We start from the raw sequence: 24,783 nt of genomic DNA, 5'->3' as shown, positions 1-24,783 counted from the left end.
CACCTCATGCACAAAGCTCCAAATACCACCTCTGAGAAACACTACCTCTCTAAGCTGGAATTTGTGGGATGTCTGTGTGGGATGTGTTGTGTGCAGCGCAGCGTTCAGACACAATAGAAACGGCACGCTGCGACAAGTCTCTGTCTTATGAAGAGATGAAATGTGAGAATGTGGTTAAAAACACTGGGCATTACTCATATCCACACACACGGCCTAAATCTATTTGAGGGTTCACCCTGATCAATCATCGCTGCCAGCATCTGCACTGAACCCATACATCAAAGAGAAAAAAGGATGAACACCGCAGATAAAGACAGAGAGATTTTGGCAGCATTGCCTCACCTTTGAAATACAAAACCACCACTTATTAACTTCACCTTTAAAGTTTCATATCAAATAACAATCGTAACCAACCACCAGATTACTCAGAGCAACAAAAAGGCATTTATCTAACAACATTTATATGTAACAACTTGTGTATTCAAACGTACCCCACGCTGAGGTCATTGTAACGCCTCTCGTCTGGCAAGTAGGAGTGAGGGCCGAGCCCATGAAAGTGAAATGTCCCTTGGTAAAGACTTGTGTTAAATGTAATGGCTGTTGGCAAAGAGGCCTAATAAAGATGACAGCACACATTCATATGCAGGAGTTTGTGTGCTCAGCTTGACGAAGGCTGCCCTGCAGGCTTAACAAAGGGGAGGAAGGAAGCCAGGCTCTGTGGAGAATGCCTGGGGGTGTGGGGTGACAACACACTCCTAACACACACACACACACACACACACTTTAGCACACACACTGGCCCTCCAGCTCGTGTCCTCTGGTCTCTCATGTCTGAAGTCGCAGTAGTGACAGCTGGGCTAGCACACTCTGCATGGGCTCATTCTCTCTTTAGCAGCCACACACCCACACACACTCACACAGACACACACAGACACACACACAGGATACTCCATCCTGTTTACTGTTTACACTTCACAGTAGCCAGACAACTTGGGAGGGCTCTACAGTGAGATCACATGCATTACAGCTGTTTGTAAGGTATGATGTGTGTGTCTGCCTGTGTGTTCCTGTGCTTATATCTTTGTGAGAACCACTCTTGACAAAAAGTGTTATTTGGATTGTGTGATATGACTGAAAGCTTGAAAGCAGCCACTAGAGGAATCCTGCGTTGAGACTGGTTAATTTTATGCCACTAAATGCTTATAATTCACCTCGAAAAGTAGACAAGACAAAACACAAACGTTCCAGCTCAGACACATGACTCATAATTTGAAGTCTAAAGATTTAGGTCTTAAGTCTAAGTATTTCAGAAGGTTGTGTAACTTCAGCTGCTATGTGTTGGATGGGCCTCTGCACTGTAATGATCACAGCTGCTGAGCAGAGGAAACAGGGGACCAGAGGGGCGACAGTCAGTGTGGTCCACAACAATCCCATCATTATTCGGCCAAAAGGACACCTGCTTTGTTTGAGGTGGACCTGGATTCAGAGGGTGATGACACCAGACAGCTGAGCTGTGCAGAGGAAACAGCAGCTAACAGAGACACGAGGAGCACTGTGAAAATATCTGACACAAGCAGAAAGCAGCTGTAACATACAGACACCTACAGGGGGCAGCCTTGTTGAAGTGATATGCTGCAGTCCACAGCTGCCCCCAAGTGTCAGCCCACAGCCAGGCACATAAAATACAGCTGATAAAAGCTCCAGATAAAAGATTGTGAGTAACACAACAACATCATAGAGCTATAAACACATACCCTGTAAAGTGGAGTCAAATTTTATGAGATCAATTTAATTTTATTTACTCGTGGTTAAGACAGTATCAAACAATTACCATACTGTTTTAACAATTATTATAGGACACTGATTGAATTGTAGATTATCTTAAAGCCATGTAGAGGAAGACGAGGGAGTAGTTTTTCAAATAAACTGCTGAACATGATAAAATGTAGCTTTTGTCTTTCTATCTGATCAATAAGGAAAAAAATAATCTTGTTGTTGTCACTTTTATATAAACAAAACACCAACTGATAAAATACAAACACGTGCAAAACACATATAGAACTTAATATGCAAACAATAAAAAAATACCAAAGAAATACATTTAATAATTTAATAAGAAAAATAACAAATCAAAACACTGTAGTAATAGAATAACAATAAGAAATGTTATAAAGAACAAAACGATCTTTATAATTTTCACACAAAAATACAAAGAACAAAAAAGAATAAAAACATCAACATCTTTTTTTAATGGAAAAATTATGAAAATACAGACACACAAACAAATATACGAAATAAATAAATATTTTTAAAAAATAATACCGAGGCTAAAATAAAAGTATTTACCGAAGCGAAAATACCCGGACCGTGTCACGTGACTGTTGCAGGAAGCTGCTGGAGGTTGAGAGCGTCGTTCACCACAGAGCAGGTTCGTATCTGCTTCTCTCTGCAACACGCTGGTTTCTTACAAGTCACCGTTCTGTCGTCTCATGTTGTGCTGGTGTTACATTACAAACATATTACTGTGCAGATTCAACACTATGACCCAGGAGCAGTGTGTGTGTGTGTGTGTGTGTGTGTGTGTGTGTGTGTGTGTGTGTGTGTGTGTGTGTGTGTGTGTGCGCGCGCGTGTGTGTGTGTGCGCGCGTGTGTGTGTGGCAGCCTACAAAGTGCTTCACAAACAAGACAGACAGCAACAACCATCTATTTAGTTACTTTACAAGTAATCTACAGAAGTATTATTCTAAGTTAAACCAAAAAAGGGTTTGTTGGGTTTCAATGATTTATGTAAAAGAAAAAAATCTGTTTGCTTGTATCACAAAATATGAATGAAAGAAATGAAAGATCACACTCAGCTTTTTATTTTGCTCTTGATGATGAAGGCGATGATGTCATGATTGTTGCTACCTACACAGTGCTCCTGTTGTGACGATACACGACAAGATTTGTTATCCTGGCGTCTCCATTTTACCACCATAAGTGAGGAGGGGGCATATTATTGAGAAGCATGTACTGTGAACTCAAGGCTAACGACTTGAATATTGGTCACGGTGCAGTAGAGCTGAATGGACTCGTCAGTTTCTTACGATAGCGAGTGAATTGCATTAGCACGCCTGCGGTTCTGTCAGAAGACTTGTATGTTTTTTTACCTCAGACCACCCTGCTGTGACCAATGTGGCTGCAAATCGCAAAACTGGGCGCCATCATATCTCTGTTGTGTGAAAAAAACTGCCCAGTCATTAGACAAGTCCTTGTGTACATGTGAGCCATTTGCTCTGGTTTGTGGGTCATACTTGGAACTGTCTTTATTTGGCATCTGGAATAAAAAAAGTATTTGCTTTCCTAGAATTAAAATCTAATACCAGGCAGTTTGGTGTAGGGAGGTTGTTATTTGAGAGGAATATGTGAATACTCAATATTTCTTTTGTTGTTCACCGTTTATGGCAAATTTGATGGATGCACGAGACGATTTGCAGCGTGAATGTGAGGCAAGGGAAGATTTTCTATGTTAACATGAAGACAGCTTGTGACTAAGGGGAAATCATGTGTTGGAAGAAATAAAACAAAATAATGTCAAAATCGGAATGAAGATAGTGTCTTTTAAAATAATATGCCACTTAATTGATTCAAGTGGGAGGAATTGCATGTGTGCAATAACCTAGAAGTCATGAGTACATGCATTTAAAGAAAATTATAAAATAAAATAATTTAAATGGGTAGGAAACAATGTCTTTAACTAATATATATTACATCAGTTTGTATAAGATGTGATGAAAATACAAATATTTTTTTTGCCTCAGAGCAGAGCTCAAATTAAGCTGGTATTGAAGCAGATAGTCTACATAAAGGTGGACTTTGCTGTTTGCATATTCACTGTGTAAACATGATTGTGGAACACAGGGGATTCCAGATGTCATAACATCAGCTTTATCTTGTGCGTGATCAATTTTGAGTCGAAAAAAAAAACGTCTGCATGAAGAAAATACACCGAGTTAGACATGATAACAAAGAAAAATTGACTCATATGAGAAAGTATTGACTTACTAATAACTTCTCTAGCTTTTCCGTCTTGCACAAATGATTTTCGGTCCTTGCAAAAAAAATCAGCAATAAGTTGCTCAGACTTTCCCAGCACTCTTGTCAACAGTAGAATATTTGTGTGGTAAGCTCGACGCCCCTGAGCAGCGTGTGTACACGCCTGCTCCACCACGACGCAGTCATCACTGCACTCATGACATTTTCACTGCACCACATCTCGCCTCTGACGTGACCTGGGACACAGACTTTTGCTGAGTTATTCATCTCTTATCTGTTTCTGTGGAGACTCTGGGTAGGTTCCAGTGTATTTGAAGTTTATATTGACGACTGCTCACATTCATAGTGATTAAATCATGCATGTCAAATGTTTGATAAAACTTTTAGCTTTAGTAGTTTTATGCTGTATAAACTGATGAGATTTAAATCTTGTTTGTTAAAGGAAAACTCTGGAAGATATTTCTCTATTGTTTTATATAAGTTTCATACTATGAGTGTGACTGCTTTCATTTCTCACTTGTATTGTTTCTGTTATGTGACGTTCATGAAGCAAAGTTAGTTTTTGAGACAGAAGAACTGTTGCGTTGAATTTGCTTTTACTGAAATCAATTTAAGCTGAAAACGTGCAATTAGTCGAGGAACAGAATTTCAATTTTGACCTCATCAAGGAGGTTATCTTTTCATCTGCTTTTGTTTTTTGATATTTGGCATGATTACGCAAAACCTACTGGACAAATATTGGGGTTGGTATGGTTCAGGGAAGAGCCCATGGATTTCGTTGCAGATCCAGGATTTTTTCTTTAACATCAGGAAATAGGGTTCTCGACATACTTTGTGAATTTCTAAAGAAATTATACAGAGATCTTGATGAAAACACACAGGCAGGACAGAGCCAGGATTCTCATACAGCCAGAGGCCATCACAACAGGTTTTCCTGTTTCTGAGAGTCGATTTGCACTATCAAAATAAAGACCTTTTCAGTTCTTTTGCAACATATGTGGTTCTATTAAATTATACTTTCTTATATTTTATTGAGAAAGTAGTTGCCAGCCTGGAAGTTGATGGCTAAAATAATTGTCCTCAGTTGTGCACATTGGTTACCTACATGTAACGTGTGTCATGGCTGTCTTCATTCAGGAGTTTGGACGGTTGAGACCAGATCATGTTTGTGACTGTGCTCCTGCTCCTGGTCTCTCTGTGTGCCTTGGGAGGACATGGTGAGGAGGCTAAGAGACCAGATCATGTCTCTGTGGTGATAGTGGGAGCCACCGGTGACCTGGCAAAGAAGTACCTGTGGAACGGCTTCTTCCAGCTCTATGTAAAGCAGGTCAGTAGTGGTAAGACCTTTTCCTTCTACGGCGGAGGACAGTCACCTGCCGACAAGGCCACTCCGCTCCTCTTTGAGATCCTGAAGTCGGTGTCATGCTCAAAGGATGTATCTGAGGAGCGCTGCGCTCTTCTGAAAGAGCAGTTCCTTCGACTTGCACAGTATCGGCAGCTAAAAACTCTTGAGCACTACCAGGATCTGGCCAAGCATATTGAGAAGCGGCTCCAGGAGGAGGGAATCACAGAGGCAGGGAGACTCTTCTACCTCTCAGTGCCTGCCTTTGCATACGCAGACATTGCAGATAAAATCAACAACAGCTGCAGACCAACCAGCGGGGCATGGTTGAGGGTGGTGCTAGAGAAACCTTTCGGACATGACTTTACAAGTGCTCAGGTGCTAGCGTCTCAGCTTGGGAGTTCCTTGAGGGAAGAGGAGATGTACAGAATCGACCATTACCTGGGAAAGCAGGTAAGGACATCCTCCACAGTGTGTGCCTCTCACCTGAGAATCTGGAATCAAGATGTTTGACTTCATGCTTTGTCTTCTTGCTTTTTTATGAAGGTGATTGCAAAGATCCTTAAATTCAGAATAGAGAACAAGAAGTTTCTGGATCCCATCTGGAACAAGCACCACATCGAGAGAGTGGAGATTGTGATGAAAGAGACCCTGGATGTTAAAGGTGAATAAAACTGAATTAAAACTTGTATTAGGAAAAAGTAGCGAGGATTCCTAGGAGTCATGTATTCACGTCTGCCCTTTGCCATTTTCCCCTCGAGGTCGTATTCCCTTCTACGACCAGTATGGTGTGATCAGAGACGTGATACAGAACCACCTGACCGAGGTCATGATGCTGTTGACCATGAAGCTTCCCTTAAATCTGACCTGCACTGAGGAAGTCGTTGAAAACAAGCTGCAGATCCTCAGTTCACTGTTGCCCTTAGGAAAGAATCAGGCTGTGATTGGCCAATACCAAGCGTACAAGTCAGAGGTTCAGCAGGAGCTGAATAAGACGAAAGGTCACGTCAGTCTCACGCCAACATTTGCAGGTGAGAACTAGGTTTTAACTTTTCAACTAACTTTTTTTCTTTAAGGCTAAATCCATACCACTATGTATTCATTTGAAAAAAACATTTTGGTTCCATTTTAATCTATGTCCATGGTAACATCCCTGAAAACGCATATCACATGACCACTCACATACATTGGACATAGGTGGGCCAGTATAAACAGGAAGGAGAATCTATCGAATATTGGTGAGCAGGAAGGAACAGGAAGCATTTGATTGTTACTTCGCAGAAAGAGCAAAGTTAAATTTTACTGCTCAACTGCTGTTAGCAAAGACAACAGGGTCAGCAACACTTGTTGCGTTCTACACTTGTAGCTGAGCCTAATACCGGTTGCTTCCTGCTCTGGTAATAATCCTGTTTGTGTATTGCAGCTGTGCTGGCCCACATCGATGAGACCCAGTATGAAGGTGTTCCAGTTCTTTTAGTCTCAGGGAAGATGTTGGATGAGCGGGTGAGTTACGCTCGAATACTTTTCAAGAATGACATCTTTTGCGTTCAGAACCACCACAGCGTTCACTGCAAACCCAAACAGATTGTTTTCCACTTGGGTCATGGCAGCCTTCAATATCCAGCCATTCTTGTGAGTAAGAATTTATTCAAGCCGGTTTTAATGGACGGTGAGTGGAAGGAAGTGACAGAGCACAGAGACGTCAGTGTTTTAGGTTTGCCTGTTTCAGACTACTATGTGCAAACGCCAACAGAGCAGAGGGAAGCGTATGAAGAGCTGATTTCTCACATCTTTGCTGGACAGAAGAATACTTTCATTAGTGTTGAAAACCTGCTGGCATCGTGGGAGTTGTGGACACCACTGCTCAGTAGCCTAGCCAGCTCTTATCCCCGCATCTACCCTGGCGGTGCAGACAATGAGGACCTGTTGGACTTCTGTCTGAAAGGTAGGGACATTCGCTACAACAGCGAGGTGGTGATAATCAGCCATGATCAGATGGGTGGCACTGCAGCAAACGGTTTCCAAGTCATTCAAGGCAAATTTCGCAGTGCCGACATGGTGTCCGCCTGGGCCGAGGAGCTGGTGGAGCAGCTGGCTGCAGATGTGCAGGAAGCGGCAGAGGCAGCGGTGCGTGAGAGCGGCGTTTTCCATCTCGCCCTCTCTGGCGGGTCCTCACCCATCGCTCTGTTCCACAGGTTGGTCCTGCACCATTTCTCCTTCCCCTGGAGGGACACCCACGTGTGGATGGTGGATGAGCGCTGCGTGCCGCTGACTGAGTTGGAGTCAAACTTCTACACGCTGTACAACCTCCTGCTGCAGCACGTTAGGATACCGTACTTCAACATCCACCCCATGCCAGTGCAGCTCAATCATCGTCTGTGTGTGGAGGAGGACAGAGGAGCACAGCTGTATGAGAAAGACATCAACATGTTAGTGAACGGCTCCAGCTTCCACTTTGTGCTTTTGGGAGCCGGCTACGACGGCCACACTGCTTCTCTGTTCCCTGGGACTAAAGTGGATGAATACGGGGAGAGTCTGGTGGCCCTCACCGAGAGCCCTGTCAAACCTCACCAGCGCATGAGCCTCACGTTCAGCGCCATCAACCGTGCACACACAGTTGCTGTGTTAGTGATGGGTAAAGGCAAACATGAGCTGATCACCCAGCTGAGCCGAATGAAGAACAACCCAGAAAAATGGCCCGTCACAGGGGTGAACCCTGCTCATGGCAGACTGGTGTGGTACATAGACTATGATGCACTTTTAGGGCAGTGATCGTTAACCTAACTTTCAATCACACAGCTGCTTTAATTAGCATCTGGTTATGAGTGGAGAGTGTGTGAGGACCAGTACGTCTTTTAGTGTGTTCATTACAAATATCACAAACTGATCATTACTGCTGCATTTCTTTAATGTCAGTGGTTTTCTGATTGATTTCCTGACCTGCAGCCAAATCAAAAGAAGAAATTCATTGTCCCTTTCACTGTGTAGTATGTCAGCACAAAACAGTTTGGAAACATGGAAACTGGACATGATTAAATGTTTGTTTTTCCTCACCTTAACAGGGACATTGTTTTCCTGCTCATAGATTCACCAGCAAGAAAGAGTTTTACATTTAGATTTACGTCAAAAGGTGGAGAATAGAGATCAGTCCAAGGTAACATTGTGAAATCCCATTCAGTTCTGAATGACTATTTCCTGTCAGGTATATTTAAACCCATACAAAACTTACAACATGTCCAAATAAGGATATTTATATAGGATATATATGGACCACATCACACATCTGTACATGTGTGAATAATCTATTGGATACCAAATCTTAAATTATAAATGATTATATGTCCCAGTGTATGTTTCATGAGCTACCTAAACTTAAGTGATCTCAAACCCATCTGGAATGGCTCACTGAGCGCACACTGCCCCCAGAGGCCCAACATTCCCCTTAAATTCAGTCACACTGCAAGAAATATCACACACTCATAGATATCAGTTCACTAAGTGTTCCAGATGATAAACTATTCCCAAATACTATAAATCTGTGAAAATATCAAAAACATCCTTTAACACAATGTAAAAGAAAGTAGAAGGAATGTGAAGTATATGTGATTATTTGCTAATGAGTCACGTGAAGCAGGTACGGTCCTTTCATTATTCAAATTTAAATTTTGGTGAATATTCCTTTGTGTGTGACTGTGTGGAGGGATCTTGCAAACCGTTTATGGTTGATCTGAGGCTAATCAAGTGTGAGATGAGTGAATATCTATACAAAACATGCAGAATTATAATAACATCTGAATTGTATCAGATCTCAGGTGAATTTCTTAATGTTTACATAAATGCAGTTTACTGTGGGATCTTTACTTTTGATTGTATATTTCATATATTTGGGGTGGCAGTGATGAGTTGAATAAAATGAAAATTTAACAGTTGAATTCATATTTTGTTTGTGTAACAAAAGATTTTTAATTTTGAAAATAAAAAGAATGTTATTAAAATCTTTCAGGTAATTCAAAATATTTGGTGCAGGTTCAAATTCCACTAGGAAAAATCAAGGTGCTATTTCTAGAGTCCAAACAGTTGCTGCACATCATTAAAGGTTCAGTGCGTAAGATTTAGGTGAAAGGGGTAATAAAAATAATCTTCATGATGTTTTCACTATGTGTGTCATTAAAATTGTACGAATTCCCTTTACCCAAGAAAAGGCCCTTTATATTTAAATACTTTATATTTACATCAAGGGGGTCCTCTCTCAGGGGCCACCATGTTTTTTACATTAGCCCAGACTGGACAAACTAAACACCTTTTGAGTTTTTATGACAACTGAAGCTACCACAGGTTCTTTTTCATGTTTGGAAGGAGAGGGTGAGGTGAGGGGTGATCAGCTGCAACATGCAATTTCACCACTAGATGTCACTAAATTCTACACAATGTACCTTTAAGTGTGAACAATCAACAATTTTTAAAAAGTAAATAATTCATAGTAATAATAAAGTCAGTTCAAGTGATGGACAGTGTGAGGAGTTCTGTTTTTCTTTTCAAGGTTCATTTATACACCTGAGTGTGGAGGACTTCTCCTGTAGTGTCTGTGTATGATCATAGGCCAACATGTACAGTATATTACAGTATATGCACTGTAAGTGGAGCACTGCAATACGTAACGACCCGCAAGAAAATCATACATTGATTTGTGATAAATACATGTGATCTGAACATTAACATTGATTCTGACAGAGATCAGCTGCAGTGTGTGGAGCATAGAACATAGAAGGTAAAAACTACATGTACAAAGTGCACAGGTTGGATTTTCCAGTTTATTTTTATACAGATTTGTTGTCAGCACAGATATTTTCCAAGTTTCCTTTTGGATAAGACCACTCAGATAACATGGGTCATGTTTTGATACAACATCTGCATTTTGTCATATATTACAATCTGTTCTGTAGCTACACTTTTCCCATCTGGATAAATGTTACTATCGGTGCTGATTATATATTCATAACTGTATTTTTGTATACATATATGCAAATATGTATTTACAAATACACACTGAATCTGCTGTGTAGATCATGTATTTATTTACTTCCTATGAACAGTTACACCATCAACAAATAAAAGTGAAACCGCTCTGATAGTCAAGACTTCTGCTTCCTGATACTTTTCTGAAGTCGCTTTTACTTTTTAGTTTTTGTTCCCATGGTTTAAAGTTACCAATTCTGTTGGCATGGAAACCACATGAAATTTTAATACGTGGAGTGTCGGATGTCAACGTGGGACAGCTGGATCTTTTTATCGCTCATTGTTTGTGCCCGGGTCCGTCACGGGCCGCCTGTTAGTCAGCCAGCGTCCTCCTCTCACCGTGAAAAAACCTAAACAAGACACGATCTGGTGTTATAACTTTGAATTGAAGAGTACTACACAGTACGAGTACATGTATTCACCTGTACTGAAAATGGAGGCAACCATCAGAATAAGAGACGTGTAGTACAGCTCTGGGGTCGTCTTGGCCTGTGAATACACATGAACACATCAATCAAATGTTTTAATGCATTTTTTTTCTGTAGAACGAGCGTTAAGGTCATTTTCTTACACATGCTGTGGCTGTCAGAGTCAGGATGGTAGTGCACAGTCCATGTCCACATGACAGCAGCCCAAACACATGATAGGACGCCCACAAGCTCTGAGGAACTGGGTCCAACAACGTGAAGATCACTGAAAACCCTATGAAAAGACAAAGTTATATCCATACAACTCATTTTTTGTCTTGATGTCAAATAATGTGTTTTGAAGCTTGGTCTGGTGTGGGTTACCTGAAGCTATTAAGGACAAGGCGACGGAGGCCGACAGGTTGTTGAGAAGAGGCTGCCTGCAGTATCTGGAGGATTTGGGCCTTTTTAAAAACAGAAGCAGAGGACGTAGCGTCATTATTAATGCCCCGCTCCCTCTTGTGCAGATGACCTGTGATCTCTATGGCCTGATGCCATCACCTCTGTCTTAGTTACCTCGCTAAGACGTAGAACTGAGGAACCAGAACAATAGCTGTGAACACTGCATTCAGTATTTGACTGCAAATAGAACATGAACAAAACAACAGGATTAAATCCATCAAACACACTGACATGAGCACGTCTGATTCAAGATAATGGTATTTTAGGATTTATAATATCTCTTAACTATAACAGCACTTACAATCTTAACCTCTTACTCCTTGGTATCCATCTGCTGCCATGATACGCCATGAAGACTAGCATGTAGAGAAACATGGATGTTGAGACATGCAGGCAGACGTGTGCTGTAACTCTGTTCCTGACGTCTGGACGTGTTCAGCTGAAGCAGCTCTGCATTTGAGCCGGAGGAAGGATTGTATTTCACGCTGCACAAGCTCAGAGTCATTTGCTCCACATTGTATTCCTTAAAAACACTATTAAATGCGCAGTGTTTTAATATGATTAAAGAATAACATCCTGCAGGGGGGCTTTCGTCCTAACAGGAACAGAATAGTTTCCTCATATTATGTGTAAATGTGCAGCCTGCAACACATCACCTCTGTCCCACATTGACACACAATGAAACATCCCACCCAAGGGCTTAAAATCTGTTGCCTCCACATACTGGAGCCTGTAGCCTCTTCCAGAGAGTCAGGACCACATCCAACAAGATGCCTGTCAACTACAGTGGGACATGGGACCTCGTCAGTAATGTTAATTTTGAGGGATACATGATTGCACTTGGTAGGTGTCAGTGCTTCTTTTAATCTGTGAAAGTGTTCATTTAAATGTTTAATTAGGACAAGAGGGAAATCCTTTTGTTTAATGAAAAGTTTGTCTGAATAAGAAATCTGGCTCAGCATCATCAATGTTGAATGGATCAGGTTCATATTGATTTATTAACATGCATTTCTTTTTATCAATGACCTAGAGACTTTTTTATGCGTAGTGAAAGTGAATGCTATTTTTATCTCTTTGTGCAGGCATTGATTTTGCAACACGCAAAATTGCCTCGATGTTGAAGCCCCAGAAGGTGATTAAGCAAGATGGAGATTGTTTCGTCATCAGGACGTTCACTACTTTTAGAAATTATGAGTCCTCGTTCAAAATTGGAGAGGAGTTCCAAGAGGTGATGACGGGAATGGACAACCGGACGTGTCAGGTAAAACCTTTAGTGGACTGGAATATTACAATCATAAAATTAGCCCATGTATGCAATGTCAAAAGCAGGATAGAGTCATCTCACAAACTGATATCTGATGCAGTAACATATTTAACTGTAGTTTTCTGTTTTCCATTTCCCACCAGACTGTGGTGACCTGGGAAAATGATAAGCTGGTGTGTGTTCAGAAAGGAAAAAAGAAGAACAGAGGGTGGAAGCACTGGATTCACGGAGATGAGCTTCACTTGGTACGACTCAGCTTCTCGTCCTGCTGGTGACTCTGCACAACCCAGTTAGTTTATAATAACTCCAATGTGTTCTCTCTTCTCAGGAACTTACCTGTGAGGACCAAGTCTGCAAGCAAATTTACAAAAGGACTCTGTGATTTATTTTTTCTTATGATTGTTGAAACCATTTCATACTGCAGAGATATATCATATAGTTTTACTCGTTTCATAGTCAGTTGGAGAATAAGTATCTGAATCTGTTATTTTAGAAATACTACAAATTGAAACGTGAAAAGTACTGCATTCAAATCCTACTTAAGTAAAATGACAAAAGTATTGATGTACTGAATGTTATTGAAGTAAAATGCATAAAATAAACCCCTGAGTGTCTTTTTCACCGTTTTTTGTTGATTTAATTACAATGGATCATATTTTAAGATCACAGTATTTATCATAATTGTCAATAATTTGTACTGTTAGAAAAATGTGGTGCTAAGCTGGATTACCAAACGGTGCCGTCTTTACTCTGTTACCCTGCCAATCGCATATGACCACATATATATTCAAGCACAGTTTATGTCTCTTATATGTAATGTCTATGCCTCTGTGTTTTACAAAGTGAGAGGAAAAATCACGAATAATAAAGGTTTGTCTACTCTTCAAGTTGTTCTGACGAGAAGCTTGTTTTACGACACCGCATGAATGCATCTTATCAGCTCATCTGAATGCAGTGACATTATACAGAAAAGTGAAATCAAAGTGAAGAATTCACCTAAAGTATTAGTAGACTGGATCCAAATTGCAGTTCACTTTGGAGTAAAAGTACTTTCCACCACTGCCTCCTGTGTCATTTGATTTCTAACCGCAGTGTCTGATGTTGCAGTCTTTCCTCCAGACCACAAGATGTCGCTCTACAAGATCTTCGTCACAAACAGGAAACAAACTTGTTGGTGTGCTGATGAATTTGTGCCGCGGGTTTTACAACAGTTCTGAGTTTCTGTGTTTTTCTTTGTGTAGTCTTTGGTCTTTGCTGAACGAGGCTTGGTTTGTCACGTTTTCCCTGATTCACCGACAGTTTCGATACTTTACGTTAACAACCGCTGGTTTGTTTCACGTGGAAATGGATAAAGAAGAAGCGCGTCAGGTAACAACAGCTTCTACATGTGTTAAGTTTTCTGTGTTGACATCATCAACAATAGACACAGGACACTGAACTCATGTCTGTGGACAGACTGGTGAGGACATTTTATCAACAAGAGGCTGATGAGGACATTTTATCAACAAGAGGCTGGTGAGGACATTTTATCAACAAGAGACTGGTGAGGACATTTTATAAACAAGAGACTGGTGAGGACATTTTATAAACAAGAGACTGGTGAGGACATTTTATAAACAAGAGACTGGTGAGGACATTTTATCAACAAGAGACTGGTGAGGACATTTTATAAACAAGAGGCTGATGAGGACATTTTATCAACAAGAGGCTGGTGAGGACATTTTATAAACAAGAGACTGGTGAGGACATTTTATAAACAAGAGACTGGTGAGGACATTTTATCAACAAGAGACTGGTGAGGACATGTTATAAACAAGAGACTGGTGAGGACATTTTATAAACAAGAGACTGGTGAGGACATTTTATAAACAAGAGACTGGTGAGGACATTTTATCAACAAGAGACTGGTGAGGACATTTTATAAACAAGAGGCTGGTGAGGACATTTTATAAACAAGAGACTGGTGAGGACATTTTATCAACAAGAGACTGGTGAGGACATTTTATAAACAAGAGGCTGGTGAGGACATTTTATAAACAAGAGACTGGTGAGGACATTTTATAAACAAGAGACTGGTGAGGACATTTTATAAACAAGAGACTGGTGAGGACATTTTATCAACAAGAGACTGGTGAGGACATTTTATAAACAAGAGGCTGATGAGGACATTTTATAAACAAGAGACTGGTGAGGACATTTTATAAACAAGAGACTGGTGAGGACATTTTATCAACAAGAGACTGGTGAGGACATTTTATAAACAAGAGACTGGTGAGGACATTTTATCAACAAGAGACTGGTGAGGACATTTTATAAACAAGAGACTGGTGAGGACATTTTATAAACAAGAGACTGGTGAGGACATTTTATAAACAAGAGACTGGTGAGGACATGTTATAAACAAGAGACTGGTGAGGACATTTTATAAACAAGAGACTGGTGAGGACATTTTATAAACAAGAGACTGGTGAGGACATTTTATAAACAAGAGACTGGTGAGGACATTTTATAAACAAGAGACTGGTGAGGACATTTTATAAACAAGAGACTGGTGAGGACATTTTATAAACAAGAGGCTGATGAGGACATTTTATAAACAAGAGACTGGTGAGGACATTTTATAAACAAGAGACTGGTGAGGACATTTTATAAACAAGAGACTGGTGAGGACATTTTATAAACAAGAGACTGGTGAGGACATTTTATAAACAAGAGACTGGTGAGGACATTTTATCAACAAGAGACTGGTGAGGACATTTTATAAACAAGAGACTGATGAGGACATTTTATAGACAAGAGGCTGGTGAGGACATTTTATAAACAAGAGACTGGTGAGGACATTTTATAAACAAGAGGCTGGTGAGGACATTTTATAAACAAGAGACTGGTGAGGACATTTTATAAACAAGAGACTGGTGAGGACATTTTATAAACAAGAGACTGGTGAGGACATTTTATCAACAAGAGACTGGTGAGGACATTTTATAAACAAGAGACTGGTGAGGACATTTTATCAACAAGAGACTGGTGAGGACATTTTATCAACAAGAGACTGGTGAGAGCTTTGTGTCTCTCTGTCTTCGTGTTGTATTTGTTGTGCTCATTTTGTGTTGGTTGTTATTGTTTTAAGTGTGTTGTGTTCAGTTTGTGTGTCTCTCTGGTCGTTTTATATTTGTTGTCATCATTTTGTGATCATGTCAAGTGTTTCTAGTCTCTTTTCGAACGTTTGTTTGTTGTGATCATTTTGTGTCTGTGGTTAAATATTTGTTGTGATGATTTTGTCTCTGGGACCATTTTGCGTGTCTTTGTGATCAATGTCAAGTGTTTCTCGTCTCTTTGTGTTCATGCTGTTTATTGTGTTCATTTTCCATCTTTGTGTTCGTTTTGTGTCTTTTCTGGGTTGTTTCCACTTTCTTTGTAGTATTTTAACTGAGCTCTGTGAAAGACATAAGAAATATTAAGTTATAGCTTCACCCATAGGCTCCTGACCCCTCGAGCTCCAGCACCTGTGTTCTATTGTCCTGCACACATGGGTCCAGGTCACGTTAGATGATTAACTATACTACCACTAACAACTATATACCACACACAGCTGGGAATTCATTCAGAAAATGTGATATAAATGTTAATACATGATCACAGGGCTAATTATTCATTAGGATACTTTTTTAACGAACTATTTTGTTTGCTATTGCATTACTGGGGAAGTTTCCACAATACTTGTCTGTTGATAGTTTGTCCCAGTAGCTACAATACTAGTTAATCAGAGTCAATTCTCCTGAACGTCCCAACTACAAAACAAAACTGGTAAATCTGCTGTTTTCATTCATGCACCACATTCTTGGAATGAGCTTTTCTAAACTAGCACTTCTTACCTTCTGTCGTCAAGTTTAAAAATCTTTTTAAAACAGTTTTCATAGAACATAGTCATTGCTTTTAACCTGCCTTCGATTCCCTGTTTCTGTATCTGATCTGTGCTTTAGTCTGTTTGCTGTGCTTCAGTATACTTTTCTGTTATCTGTCACTGCTTGCATTCATTTAGAATTCTTTTTTTATTTTGCTGTTCACCTTGTCTCCCTGGCAGAAGAGACATTGTATCTCAATGGAACATTCCTGCTTAAAAAAGGATTCTTTTTTTTAAATAACATCGAGAGAGTTACACTATCCTCTTCTATTTACCATGAAGCATCATCTTGAATTCTTCTAATCAGGTTTTTAATGTTTAAATTCAGAGGTTAAAGGCGGCGGTGCACTACACTGTGGGTCATCTGTGTCAGAAGATGGGAGAGGTCCACCGAAGAGAGTTCAATCGACAAGTTGTAGCAGCGATAGCTGAGACAACATTCCGACAATGTGGTGGGTGTGAGCGATGACACAAGCTTTGTCCGGTCCTGTGAACTCTATCAGAAACATGCAGTACATCCAATTTTATAGATTCAAACTCAGACATACTGCTGTGAAGTGCACAAACTTGTGAAACACTAATTAATTGTCAATATACTGATACATTTTATTCTGATTTTGACTTTTTTGGAGAGTAATTCACAAAATAAAACTTGTCATTCTAGCATTATAATACAAAAAGCATGTATAATTATCATACACATATGAAAAACTAATATATACAATAGATGTAACGCTGGGCTACATAAAGCTGTATTCTGCATTTGGCCACAATTTACTATCCACTTCTCACAACAAAATTATTTTTTATGCCACTCACTCAGCATTCAGTGCATTGATACTGCACATAACAAACTCCTCTGTCTCCTGGACACTCTTCCTCCTCTTTGTCTGGCTGAGTCCATGATTACTTGACTTGAGTAGGTCTTCAGCTGAGATGGGAACTATGCTCTGATGTTCCCATTTATATTTTTAAGTTGCAAAAGATGCTACATTTTAACAGAAAGATTTAGCAAATTGTGTTGTTATCAATCCAGAGAAATATGTGTCAATATGACAGCAACTAACTGTTGGTTGAGTCAGTGTCCAAACCCCTGACAGGAGTTCATTATAATAGACAATAACCGGGCAACATTAGGTATTTTTTTAGAGATGGCATTTTGACAAAAATACTCAATTATCAATAGTTGCCAGTTTTCTGTTGATTAGTGTTTAACTGACTGTAAAGAACTGTATTATTCTGAACCTGCGTATGTAAAAGAAAATTCATTGTAATGCAGTTTTATTACCAACTGATAATATTTATTCGTTTTTTTATTGCCTGTAGTCAATAAAACTTTGCATCTAATTGTTGACTTTGACTTTTCCTCAGATGTATTTGCTACAGACCTGGAGGCCTTTGCAAGGTGAGAATCTTATTTTATAGCTTTAACTTGTACTTTAAATTCAGTCAAAATACCCTGTGAAGTCTTTTGTTCCATAACTTAAAGCTGGTAAAACCTATTATCTCATTTGATCTGAAGGCATGCTAAAAGAAGCACCGTGACTACAGAGGATGTAAAGCTCTTAGCCCGACGCAGCACTGCATTGGTGAGTTGTTTCCACTGAACCTAAAGGTCCAGTGTATAAGATTTAGGTGAAAGGGGTCTATTAGCAGAAATTGAATATAAATGAATCCTAGCAATGATTTCATGAGTGTTTCATCTGAAGTGTACAGATTGTTGTTTCTTTACCCTTTATATTTACATCAGGAGGGGGTCCTCTCTACGGAGGCTGCCATGTTTTCTACAGTCGTCCAGACTGGACAAACTAAACACCTTTTGAGCTTATACAAAAATTTAAGTTTACCACAGGTTTATTTTATGTTTGGAAGGGGAGGGTAAGGTGAGGGATATTCAGCTACAACATGCAAATTCACCACTAAATTCTACACACTGAACCTTTAAAGGTCTAGTGTGTAAGGTTTAGGTGAAAGTAGTTTTTTCGGCAGGCATTGAATATAAAATAATCCTAGTGAAGTTTTTACTGATGTATCTCATCTAAATTGTATGAATTGTTGTTTTCTTTACCATAGAATGGGCTCTTTGTCAATGTTGGCATCAAAAACTTTGCAGTTCCGTCCTTATAACACAGTAGTAAATGAATATATATTCTACAGCAGACAGCAAACTCAAATGTTTAATTTGCCTTTATTCATTTCAGTCCATCTACATACAAAATAAAAGTGAAGAACTGAACCAGCAGAGGGAATTGAAAAAGAAGAATACTGGGAAGAGGAAGAGCAGAGACACTGAGGAGGAAAGCAAAGAATAAGGACAAGACACAGACAGACCTGTAGTGTCTCACTTGTGTCCAACATTCAAATAAACATGAAGGCTGACTAGTACATGACAGTAATCTGTGTCAACATAAGTGCCATAATCAGCTACAGCAGTTCTCCAATGCACATTTAGACTTACTTTGCACTTCTGTTCAGGGACCTAACACAATGTCATGTCGAGTTGTTGAATGGTTCTGTTCTGTCACATTTATAAACTAACACTTGTATTAAAATGACGACTTCAGTGTCTATTTAAATGGTGTTGACTTCAAACTGACCGATCTGGCATATTTCTCCTGTTTACGAATTGTCATTCTGTTTTACACTTGGAAACTTCAACACTGTTACGATTGTCAGGCAAACTGCCCATAATGCTTAGGGCTATCTAAAGAACTTCCGTCTTACCTTAAATGCAACTGATTAAGAATGATTCAATCTGACAAGCGAGTAAAATCAGCAAAAAGACAGGTACTACCCCATGTCATGTTTGAGAAGGCCACACACTGAAAGTGTTGGAACTTCCGTCTTCATCCTTCAGAACAGACTTCAGTCAGGGTTCAAACGGAGACCTCGACCAGCAGAGCCCAAGGTCCCTAGATATGTGAATCGAATTAGATTTGTTTTTTAATTTGACTCAAGTAATATCAACTAAGCATCTATTCAAATGAACTTTATTAGAGAACTCCCTTCATTTGACATGTTTTTCAAACACCTCACAAACAACAAGAGCTACTGGGAACCATTGGACACACCACTTCACGTTCTCACACTATCACTCGCGTCCCCCAGAGTCTTCAGCAGGTGTCATCCACATCAAGTACACACTTACAGATCAGTTCAGTAACATGAAAGCACACACCATACAGCATTCAAATCAGATAATATAAGCAATACAAATATTCATCACAACATTCCACAACAGTTGATATTTCTGCACTTGAGCAACATACTTAAAGAGTAAGGAAAAACTTGCAAAGATAAAAAAAAAAATCTTGAAGTACTAATTAAAGAATGTCCATGTTAGGGGAGGCGCTCGTAGCATCCGCAGCTTCCACTCACACACTCAGAAAGCAGTCAAATTGGGCTCTTTCACCGCACAACCAGTCCGTTTCACGCGTCTCTCCGTTCGCTCACTCACCGCTTCACTCTTCGCCACAAGCCATCCTCAATCGCACTCATCAGTTCTTAAAATGTCAGTTGCGCAGTTCTTTCCATTTTAAAAGTGGATAAAAGTGAAAACACCCACCGTCTCTTAGAACATGCGGAGTGAAGCCGTTCTTTGATGGCATAGCATTTACAGGTGGGAAGAGGGAGAATGATACCGATATCACCCCAAAGAGGAGCTTCCTCACAGGAAAATGGAAGAGAGGTGAACTGCAGAAGAGATTTCAATGAAGGCTTTTCCATAGAACTTGACTGCAAATAAAGATGCACTTATAAAAACATTTAGGTTTCAACCAGATTCTTCCCAATGCAAGATTGCCTTTTTAAGTCGGTGACAACGTCTGATAATGGTGAATCAGAGACATTCATGCATTTTCAAAATGGGTATAATCACATTTCACAATGCATGCATTAGAGAATCCAGTTGAAATGGATACAAACAAACATCAAAAATAGCACTTTAGTCGGACATCCTGGTAAACAATTCACTTCAACACTTTCTAAATTAAATCTTTAGCATTTTTCCAAATGTACAAAACATCTTCCACAAAAGTGTTGAGTTTTCAGATACGCATTAACACCAGAAAAAAACTTTTTTTTGTTGAAAAGACTCATCTTTCGCACAATACTTACCATACAAACACATAACTTACATACCCCACCCAGATGACTTTGACTCCATACTGGACCCAAAACCTGAGCTAAAGCCACTACCACTGGTTGTCGAGTTTGACCCTGTTCCCCAGCCGAGACTGGCCGAGCTGGTGCCGTAATTGCTGTTGCCTGTACTGAAAGACTGACTCTGGTCCCTGCTAGAGCTGGTTCCACTGGAGGTGCTGCCTGAGGTGGATGTCTGCTGCTGACTAGCTAGCATACCCATCATCCCCCAACTACTCTGCAGAGCAGCCTGAGCGGCCGCCATCATGGCTGGGTTCAAGCTGAAAGAACCAAAATTAGCCAGACTACTGTTAGTGCTGCTCCCTAACCCACTACGGCTGCTACCAAAAGCCTGCGCTCCGAAACCATTACCAAACCGTGTTGTGCGGTCAAACTGCCTATTGCCGTGTTTGGGCTCAGCGTTTGAGATGTGAACACTGACACCTTTGATAATTAGGTCCTCTCCACAGAGAGACTGGGCAACCTGTGAGGGGGAAAAAGACATGAATCAGTTTCTCTGGATTTGAGTAGCACTAAAACAAGAAGCAATTTATAAGCACTCAATTAGGGCTGGGCGATATGGATATCTTTTTATCACGATAATGGTTTGTGTATCTGTCTGTATATATCGATATAATGCAATATTAATGAAACCAGTGCCACCGCATTGAGGCGTGTTATTCTGCGCAGGTCAGTGTTGTGTATGAACAATTATTGGTGAATGCAAAACTGAACGAATCAGTTTACATATGATGAACGTGAGATGTACGCCGCTCACGTTTTACCACGCGCCACATGACGTCTCCTCATTCACAGCTGGTGTTAGCAGTACAGAGGCATCTACTACTGCTGCTGAAGGTGGTTTGAGACTGGGAGCGAGAGTTTACACACACTCACACACAGTCTCAGGACCTGATCAGTACATGAAGTTTCCTTAGTGTTTGTTTGATTTCCTCCATAGTTTATAAAGCTGCATTTAAACATCATAAAAAATGACTCTACTATTATGTGCACACAGTACAACATGAGACATGACACATACAGTCAGGACTCAGAGGTAAAACAACCAGAGGATCTCGATTCATGATCCGACACCATCGAAATCTTGTCATCTAAATCATAACAATCCCAATAAGATGAGACTCTAACAAAGGACGACCGGACCTTTATCAAAGGTCTGACCTGATCCTGAAGCAGCGCTGATTATAATTATACAGCGGTGAAAACCCGCTAAAACAAGTAGCATAGGAGACAACATGATTATGTTCAGTAATCGATGCAGAGACGTACACCTATGTGCAGGAGCCCAAACATTAGCATGTGTGCTGTTGCTCCTACGCTTGACATAGCATTTATGAACTCTGATGTGGCTCTAACTCTATTCCAGCCAAGTGAATGGTTCAGCGCGGCGTTATTTTCATTGTTATTGGCTGTTGGTGGACGGGATGAGAAATTAATCAACAACGTTATATTGACCATGTCTTATATTTCTATTGAGGAAAAGTTGTATCGTGATAATTATCGTCCAGCCCTACACTCAATACAATACCTGATCGTCTGCAAATGTCACGAAGGCAAAAGCACGGAATGGCTTGGGAATGAAGACATCTGTCACTTCTCCGTACTGCATAAAGAACTGCCGCAGGTCGTCTGTGGTCATGTCTTCTGTACAACGGCCAACAAAAACTTTGCGACTCCTCAGTGGCTCATCCGGACCCTGCAGTGAATAATGTTAATTAATTCAAAGAAATACTGAACATTATAGTGTGTTAATTCACACAGTTTTCATTTCCCATGATGTGTGGGCATGTTCATTGACATTACCAGATTCACCTTCGAGTTAGGGAGCTTGCAGTCGCACCATCTGCCGTCAATCATATGGCGCTGGGAGATGACCTTTTCTTGAGACTCGTACTCTGTGAACCTCACAAAGCCGAATCCTTTAGAGTTTCCAGTCTTGGCATCTCGTTTCACCTGGAAGATAGACTTATCATTATTAATGATCAATGAATACAACACAAAGTAAATATGTAATTTATTTATGTTATTCAAGGTATACCTGAACCATGATGACTTCTCCAAATGTACTGAAATAGTCTTTTAGGTCCTGCTCAGATGTTTTCCAAGGTAAACCCAGTACAATCAGGTCAGACGTCTTCATATCGCCTCTCTTCATTTTCACAGCAGAGGAGGCATCTATTTCCTCCATTTTTCTTTTGTTGTCTAAAAAATTTAAATTAAGAGTACAACTGATTAGATTTTAAATAACTCTTGAGAACAAATTAACTTTAAAGTCATTTGAATATGCAGCTGTAGTTGTCAGCCACCAATCAATTGTACGACATTCAAATTTTTTTTTTCCACTACACTGTTTAACTCATTTATGTGCATGTATTCAAATACTATGTAAGTAAATATTACCATCTCCTCTCAGCATGATCATTATTATTGATGACTATCATTTGTTTTGTTGTGTAAAGTACTTATGATTTTGTTAAGATGAATTCTATAGAGAGTAAGTATCATCAAATATCATCAAATACAACATCAAAGAAATGACCAGAAAGCTGAATCAAAACCTGTCTACATTACTCTGAAAGGTTTCTCTGGGGTTCACCAAGTTAAAATTAGACTTGCATTCATTACGGATGAGGTCTTAAATAATTCAAATATGGATTTAGATTGTTTTTACATTTGTGCCAGTACTTTCTACTACTTCAATTTAGTGATGTTTATATAAGATCAGAGCTCTTGAACAAAAGAATATGTGATTTCCCAACCCTCAAAGGTCTTTAAAACAATACTCAGGGGATTTGCAAAAATAAATTAACTTTAAACAAGATTTGAGACAGGTGATGAATGAAAAGGCGCCTTTTGAGAAACATTGGTTCGTAGAAAGAGTTTGAACAGCTTTGGCACGAGGTAGATAATAGATTGTGAACTTTGCATGTTCATGTTATTTTAACTCTTATCTCAATTATTCAGCGACTCAGTCCTGTGGGCGTGGACACTACACGTCAGTTCACTCCCGTCCCCTCTTCAGAGCGCTCAGGCTACATCATCAATTATAAATAACAAGAAATATGGCCACCTGTTTGGAAAGCACGCAGTAAAAATAAAAGTGTTCACAAAACCACATGTTTCCTACCTTTCGGATAGTTGACGACATACACGACGTTGCCCCATCCGTTCTCCGGTGCGTGCAGGATCCCTTCCACAAGACGAACCCCCCGCATGCACTGGGAAACGGGGCTCCTGAACCGCAGGCCGCACGCCCCGGGGAACTGAGCGGCCACGGTGGAGAGCAGGACGGTGCCGTCGTCCTCGGACGGGATCTCCATGGGCTCTTCATTTTCCTCCTCCGCTACTCGAATGTACACTTCGGCCATTTTCGTCCACAAACAAAAACTTCTCGCTTTCCAAACAAAGCTGTGCTAACGTTAGCAAGTAGCTCGCGACTTGTCCACAAACGCGGCTAACCTTAGCCGATGTTGCTAACGGGACTGAATGAGTCAGGCCGATGGGTTTGTTTAATTCGCAGCTAATATTTCTCAAGTCAAACTACTGAAACAACACAGCCTGTGGGTGAGAGTTATTTTAAATACTGGCATAAGTGTTTCCTCCGGACGGAGCTGACAGGTGTGTGTCGGCCTTACTCTTCCTTTGTTCGCTGGAGCTGCGTCGTCAACACCGGACGAAGAGACCGTGCAAATGTGACCTGCGGGGGGGAAGTGCGCACGGTGTCCCGCTAACCAATTCGCCAAAAAACGATTCCTTCACAATGGTTCCCACCGTCAGGAAGAAGCTCCGCAGTCTGTACGCAGCGTCCGCGTCGTCCTGAAGAAAAGCAGCCTGGCGAAATGTTTCTTCCACGAGGAGACAGATGAGAGCAGCTCGCTGGCCTACAAAGATGGCTGCGTTACACAAGTCAAAGCACAGCTACGTCATCAGCTTGGACCGTTCCATTTCATGGCACTTTGTGTGACCGACAAACACGTCGAAAATAAAGGATTCTTCTGTATAAACCTGGAAAACCAACTTTTCCATTGCATTGTCTTGTTTTATTATCACATGTGGTGCAGTAAAACTGAATGAGTTGTAACTTTAACAATTATTACTGTTTTGAGACACCCCCCTCCTGTCGCTAGCTTTGCCCTGTGGTACAGTCACGACGCCAGCTTGCGTCTGTAAACATGTTGGTCTGCAGAGAAGG

The 24,783-nt window shown here is 40.4% G+C and overlaps 5 protein-coding genes across 9 annotated transcripts; 3 read left to right on the top strand and 2 right to left on the bottom strand.

The window, feature by feature from the left end:
- The first annotated feature begins 2,362 nt into the window (after positions 1 to 2,362).
- h6pd (hexose-6-phosphate dehydrogenase (glucose 1-dehydrogenase)) lies at positions 2,363 to 10,513 on the top strand. Of its 2 annotated transcripts, none has more exons than XM_069535973.1 (5): positions 2,363 to 2,428; positions 5,173 to 5,830; positions 5,924 to 6,041; positions 6,139 to 6,408; positions 6,801 to 10,513. In XM_069535973.1, the coding sequence occupies exons 2-5, from the start codon at positions 5,198 to 5,200 to the stop codon at positions 8,147 to 8,149; spliced, it is 2,370 nt and encodes a 789-aa protein (XP_069392074.1). In that variant the 5' UTR covers positions 2,363 to 2,428; positions 5,173 to 5,197; the 3' UTR covers positions 8,150 to 10,513. The 2 variants fall into 2 exon arrangements, with proteins under 2 accessions (XP_069392074.1, XP_019957188.2); XM_020101629.2 differs by lacking the exon at positions 2,363 to 2,428 and adding an exon at positions 4,191 to 4,330.
- On the bottom strand, positions 10,172 to 11,771 carry LOC138412342 (uncharacterized). The gene is made up of 6 exons (XM_069536049.1): positions 11,564 to 11,771; positions 11,377 to 11,439; positions 11,185 to 11,264; positions 10,965 to 11,095; positions 10,816 to 10,882; positions 10,172 to 10,743 (listed from the first exon to the last, which is right to left on the bottom strand). Exons 1-6 carry the CDS (start codon positions 11,635 to 11,637, stop codon positions 10,664 to 10,666), a joined length of 495 nt encoding a protein of 164 aa, XP_069392150.1. The 5' UTR covers positions 11,638 to 11,771; the 3' UTR covers positions 10,172 to 10,663.
- A 138-nt stretch (positions 11,772 to 11,909) lies between these two features.
- Positions 11,910 to 13,413, top strand: rbp7b (retinol binding protein 7b, cellular). The gene is made up of 4 exons (XM_020101630.2): positions 11,910 to 12,105; positions 12,345 to 12,523; positions 12,670 to 12,771; positions 12,855 to 13,413. Exons 1-4 carry the CDS (start codon positions 12,033 to 12,035, stop codon positions 12,906 to 12,908), a joined length of 408 nt encoding a protein of 135 aa, XP_019957189.1. The 5' UTR covers positions 11,910 to 12,032; the 3' UTR covers positions 12,909 to 13,413.
- A 254-nt stretch (positions 13,414 to 13,667) lies between these two features.
- cenps (centromere protein S) lies at positions 13,668 to 18,982 on the top strand. Its single transcript, XM_020101606.2, has 5 exons — positions 13,668 to 13,894; positions 16,759 to 16,882; positions 17,802 to 17,835; positions 17,953 to 18,019; positions 18,632 to 18,982. Exons 1-5 carry the CDS (start codon positions 13,709 to 13,711, stop codon positions 18,740 to 18,742), a joined length of 522 nt encoding a protein of 173 aa, XP_019957165.2. The 5' UTR covers positions 13,668 to 13,708; the 3' UTR covers positions 18,743 to 18,982.
- tardbpb (TAR DNA binding protein b) lies at positions 18,600 to 24,522 on the bottom strand. Of its 4 annotated transcripts, none has more exons than XR_002203344.2 (6): positions 23,719 to 24,522; positions 22,630 to 22,793; positions 22,395 to 22,544; positions 22,120 to 22,287; positions 19,996 to 21,054; positions 18,600 to 19,342 (listed from the first exon to the last, which is right to left on the bottom strand). XR_002203344.2 is itself a non-coding variant. In XM_020101604.2 (5 exons), the coding sequence occupies exons 1-5, from the start codon at positions 23,957 to 23,959 to the stop codon at positions 20,563 to 20,565; spliced, it is 1,215 nt and encodes a 404-aa protein (XP_019957163.1). In that variant the 5' UTR covers positions 23,960 to 24,522; the 3' UTR covers positions 18,600 to 20,562. The 4 variants fall into 4 exon arrangements, 2 of the variants coding, with proteins under 2 accessions (XP_019957163.1, XP_019957164.1); XR_011244770.1 differs by having other exon boundaries at positions 22,404 to 22,544; XM_020101604.2 differs by having other exon boundaries at positions 18,600 to 21,054.
- Positions 24,523 to 24,783: the final 261 nt, after the last annotated feature.

The sequence above is a fragment of the Paralichthys olivaceus genome, chromosome 2 (assembly GCF_024713975.1).
Source record: "Paralichthys olivaceus isolate ysfri-2021 chromosome 2, ASM2471397v2, whole genome shotgun sequence".
Lineage (NCBI taxonomy): Eukaryota > Metazoa > Chordata > Actinopteri > Pleuronectiformes > Paralichthyidae > Paralichthys > Paralichthys olivaceus.
This window is presented reverse-complemented; position numbering and strand designations above follow the sequence as displayed.